Source organism: Drosophila willistoni, assembly GCF_018902025.1.
Source record: "Drosophila willistoni isolate 14030-0811.24 chromosome XR unlocalized genomic scaffold, UCI_dwil_1.1 Seg144, whole genome shotgun sequence".
NCBI lineage: Eukaryota > Metazoa > Arthropoda > Insecta > Diptera > Drosophilidae > Drosophila > Drosophila willistoni.
This window is the reverse complement of record NW_025814057.1, coordinates 9,689,911-9,693,534: the sequence shown is the minus strand read 5'-3', so window position 1 is coordinate 9,693,534 and position 3,624 is coordinate 9,689,911. Positions and strand designations below refer to the sequence as shown.

The 3,624-nt window shown below is 35.8% G+C and overlaps 1 protein-coding gene across 1 annotated transcript; it reads right to left on the bottom strand.

The window, feature by feature from the left end:
* Window positions 1-245: 245 nt before the first annotated feature.
* LOC6638943 (DNA ligase 1) lies at window positions 246-1,427 on the bottom strand. Its single transcript, XM_002061712.4, has one exon. The coding sequence runs from the start codon at window positions 1,364-1,366 to the stop codon at window positions 302-304; it is 1,065 nt and encodes a 354-aa protein (XP_002061748.4). The 5' UTR covers window positions 1,367-1,427; the 3' UTR covers window positions 246-301.
* Window positions 1,428-3,624: the final 2,197 nt, after the last annotated feature.

Here is a 3,624-nt window from a genome sequence, read left to right as displayed (position 1 = left end):
ACAAAAGGCAAAAGCACATCTTTGCTTCTATTTTCCAATTTATTCCTTTAAGAATTTTCATTGAATTTCATGTATTAACTATAAGCCTCAAAACAAAGCCTAATTCAGTTCGCAAACAAAAGGTCATAATAATATCATAATTTGTACACAAATTTCTTCTCTCCCAGCATAACTAGCCTAAGTCATTTATTGTTTTTACATGAAAGGATTAGGCTAAAATACGATTATTGAGAACACACAATTGATTATGCTCTTCATATGCGTTTTATTTAATGGACAAAGAAATAAAACGGCAAAGTACTTAAAGTCCTTGCTGCTTACAAAAATCTCGCCAGGACATGGGAGTTATTGATTCATCTGTTTGCTTTTGCTGTTGCTCCTGTTCCTTTTCGATTTCCTGTTCATCATCCTCTTGCATGATGTTGGGGTCTGTGGAATCATTTGGTTTTTTCATCATCGCTGACAATTTCTCCATACGCAAAGTTTCGGCATTCTCAAATTCGCACAATTTTTGCAAACGCAATTGCATACGTTTCTCCAGTTCCTCAATGCTGCTTGGCTTGACATCAATGGAGAACATTTCTAATGAGGATTGAGGTGTTTCCGATTTGTGATTCTCCAGCCAGGACTTATTGCATATGTTGTTGGAGTCAACTAAAGTCGGGAGTTGGGAGTTGGATGTGTCTGTGGATGTGGATGTGGATGTGTCTATGGTAATAGTTGGAATGGGTATGTGGGTGTCTGCGGTTTGGTAGGTGTCAATGGTTTCAATCTGGTGGTGGTTATTTTTGTTTTCATTTGCGGTCTTTGATGAATCACCGCCAGCAAATCTGTCAATAATATTGATGAAAAGCCGTCGACCACGGCACATGGGCTCATCCAGTTTGAGAAGTTTAATTACTTCCTCACGACTCTCAATCTCAATATAGGCCGAACTGCCAGCCGAGTTCAAAGATCGTATATTATAATTTGCAAATATTCGACGTATCTCTTGTACAGTGGCATCATTTGGTAAATTCTTAATATGCACCATATATGTGGCTTGATCTGGTATATTTATAAACTCATCATCATCCATATCATTCATACTATTCAAATCGCTGCAGTCATCATAATTATAATAATCTTTATCATCCGTTTTCGTCGTCATCATTGTCGTATCAGCACTAGATAGCAATTGGGTCACTTTAATTAAATCACTGAAATGTCGCTCTTGGTGAGTTGTGTGTAGTGAAGTAGTCGATGTCGAAGACGATGATGCTGAAGTAGTAGTCATCATCAACATTGGCATCGTGGTCGTCGTCGTCTCCTTTGGCTTCAATAAAGTTTTTTTATTTATGATTTTATTTCGAAAATTGCCTGCCATCTTTGTATATACATATATTAATGTTGGATAATTGAAAAGGTAAAGGCAGAGTTTACTTTGTTGTGTGTGTGTTTTTTTTTTTTAGTTTAATCTGATTTCCAATTATAAATGAAAACATAATAAATATCAAGATGGGGTCAGTAGTTGTAGTCAGAGTCTATACACACACACAATCACATAATAAAAAGCACGTCGTCGTCGTAACTGAAATCTCTGTCCTAATCCTCCTCCAAAATTAATTATGTTAGCTGCATGCGCTGACGCTACTTTGGGTGCTTTATAGTTTTATGTACATATATACTCTATAAAAAATGTTAGAAATCCAAATTGTTAGGGTATAATTGGGTTACATTGCCATTAAAGAAATTAAGCCTTGATTCTCGTAAAGGGAAAACAATGTTTAAACTTGCCTCTCATCTCTCATCTCATCCAGTTCTTAGCGGACTACCAACTTTGTTCTAAAATTTTGAGAGCTAAATCAATATATATTTCTATTACCAAGCTGTAGTGTCTCTATTGAATCCTAAATGGTTTCTATGTATGTCTTAAAATTTAAAATCAAATATCATTTTCACTTTCTTTAGAGTATTTCAAAGTCTTTAAATGTATCGCCTTTTTGGTTCGATGCAAAGAATCTAGGAAAGAAACAAAATAAAAGTATTATAAAGGCGATGCTGGTGTAAAGATATGAATCCCAGGCCAGGCCAGACCAGGCCACACCCCAAGCTGGGCTTTTTTTTTTTTTTTTTGTTTTTGGGATCACATCGGTTTCAGTTTTTTGGTTTATGCCTTTGCACGTTCTGGTTCCTAACAAAAAAAAAAATAGAAAAGAAAACATACAAACGTATGTATTCGTTCGCCTCAGTCGTTCGTTCGTTCATCAGCATCAAGATTATGTTGTGGCCCCCAAGTGGATGGGGAACACTTGAATATACCTCTCTACAATACATGTAAATTTTCAAAATATAATTGGCCTAATATATTTATTTTATTTTTATTTTTCTGTTGTTGTTGTTGTTGTGTTACGTGAGACCACCTTCATCTGGTAATAATCCCCCCGTCGACCGCCTACAACTTCACCTTCATCTTCACCTTCTTCTTCTTCTTCGTCTATTGCTTCTTCTTCTCCAACTCCTTTAAAGCCGCCACTCCTCCTTTATCTATTTCCACCTCTTTTACTATACTACACCACGTCGACTTATGATTTTTATCAGTTTACTTTACTTTATGTTTGACTAACGCACCCAATTTTTCTATGGAAAATGGGTGTGTATGTATGTATGTGTGTGTTTGGTGTGTGTGTGAGTGTGTGTTTGTGTGTGCCGAAACGAGCCCCACAAAAGAAACAAAAGAAAAACAAAAAACCAAACACAATCCGTGCATTAGCCATCGAGCCGGTCTCTAGTCTCTCTGTCTGTCGTCTCTATGCCATTTGTTTGCTGAACTTTTGATATTTTCCAGTTAGCTTTCAGCCCGATAGTTGGAGCTGGAGCTATATTTGTTGTTGTTAATCGATGAACCTTGGCATTTGCTTTTCGTTTGGATACAGTTAATGAAGCAGGTGCTACACACACACACACACACACATGGACACACCACCTATTGAAAGGTGTGTGAAAATTACAGTATTTTCTTGCCAAAGAACCAGAAAATCAAATAGATTTTTTTCTCTATTTGTGTTTTTTTTTTTTAGTAGTTATAGTTTATACTTTTAAGTTGTAACCTTTAATTCGAAAGCCTATTAACAAGAATTTTCCAAACCGTACATACAAAAAGGGGAATTTTCCACACGAATGACTGAATAATTTGTCACCATTTGACAGGGACAGGCCCAGAACACAGAAAGCGGGAAAAGAGGGGAGGAGGGGGCAAAAAAAAAAAACAAAAACAAACAACCAAAAATGAAAACCAGCGAAATGAAAAGCATCGTCAGGTAAATGCAATTAACTCAACTGGATTTTGATTGATGTCTTTCAAATGAGCTTCGATGGCAGGAAAATTAATTAGCTTTAAATTATGTAGCTCAAGCAAACAAAAAAAAAAACAAAATAAATAAAATAAAACCCAAAAAAAAAAGAGACCAAGCTTAATTTTTGGTTTTAAACGAAGTTTTTACACCCTAACTTAGTTTATGATTTTACTAACTTAAAGTTACTTTAAGAGTCTTTAAAATTAGTTATGGTAACTTTTTGAAAACTCCACTCAACTAATATACCCTAACTGGGCATAGAGTAAGCAAAGACTCCCCGCAAGCAACA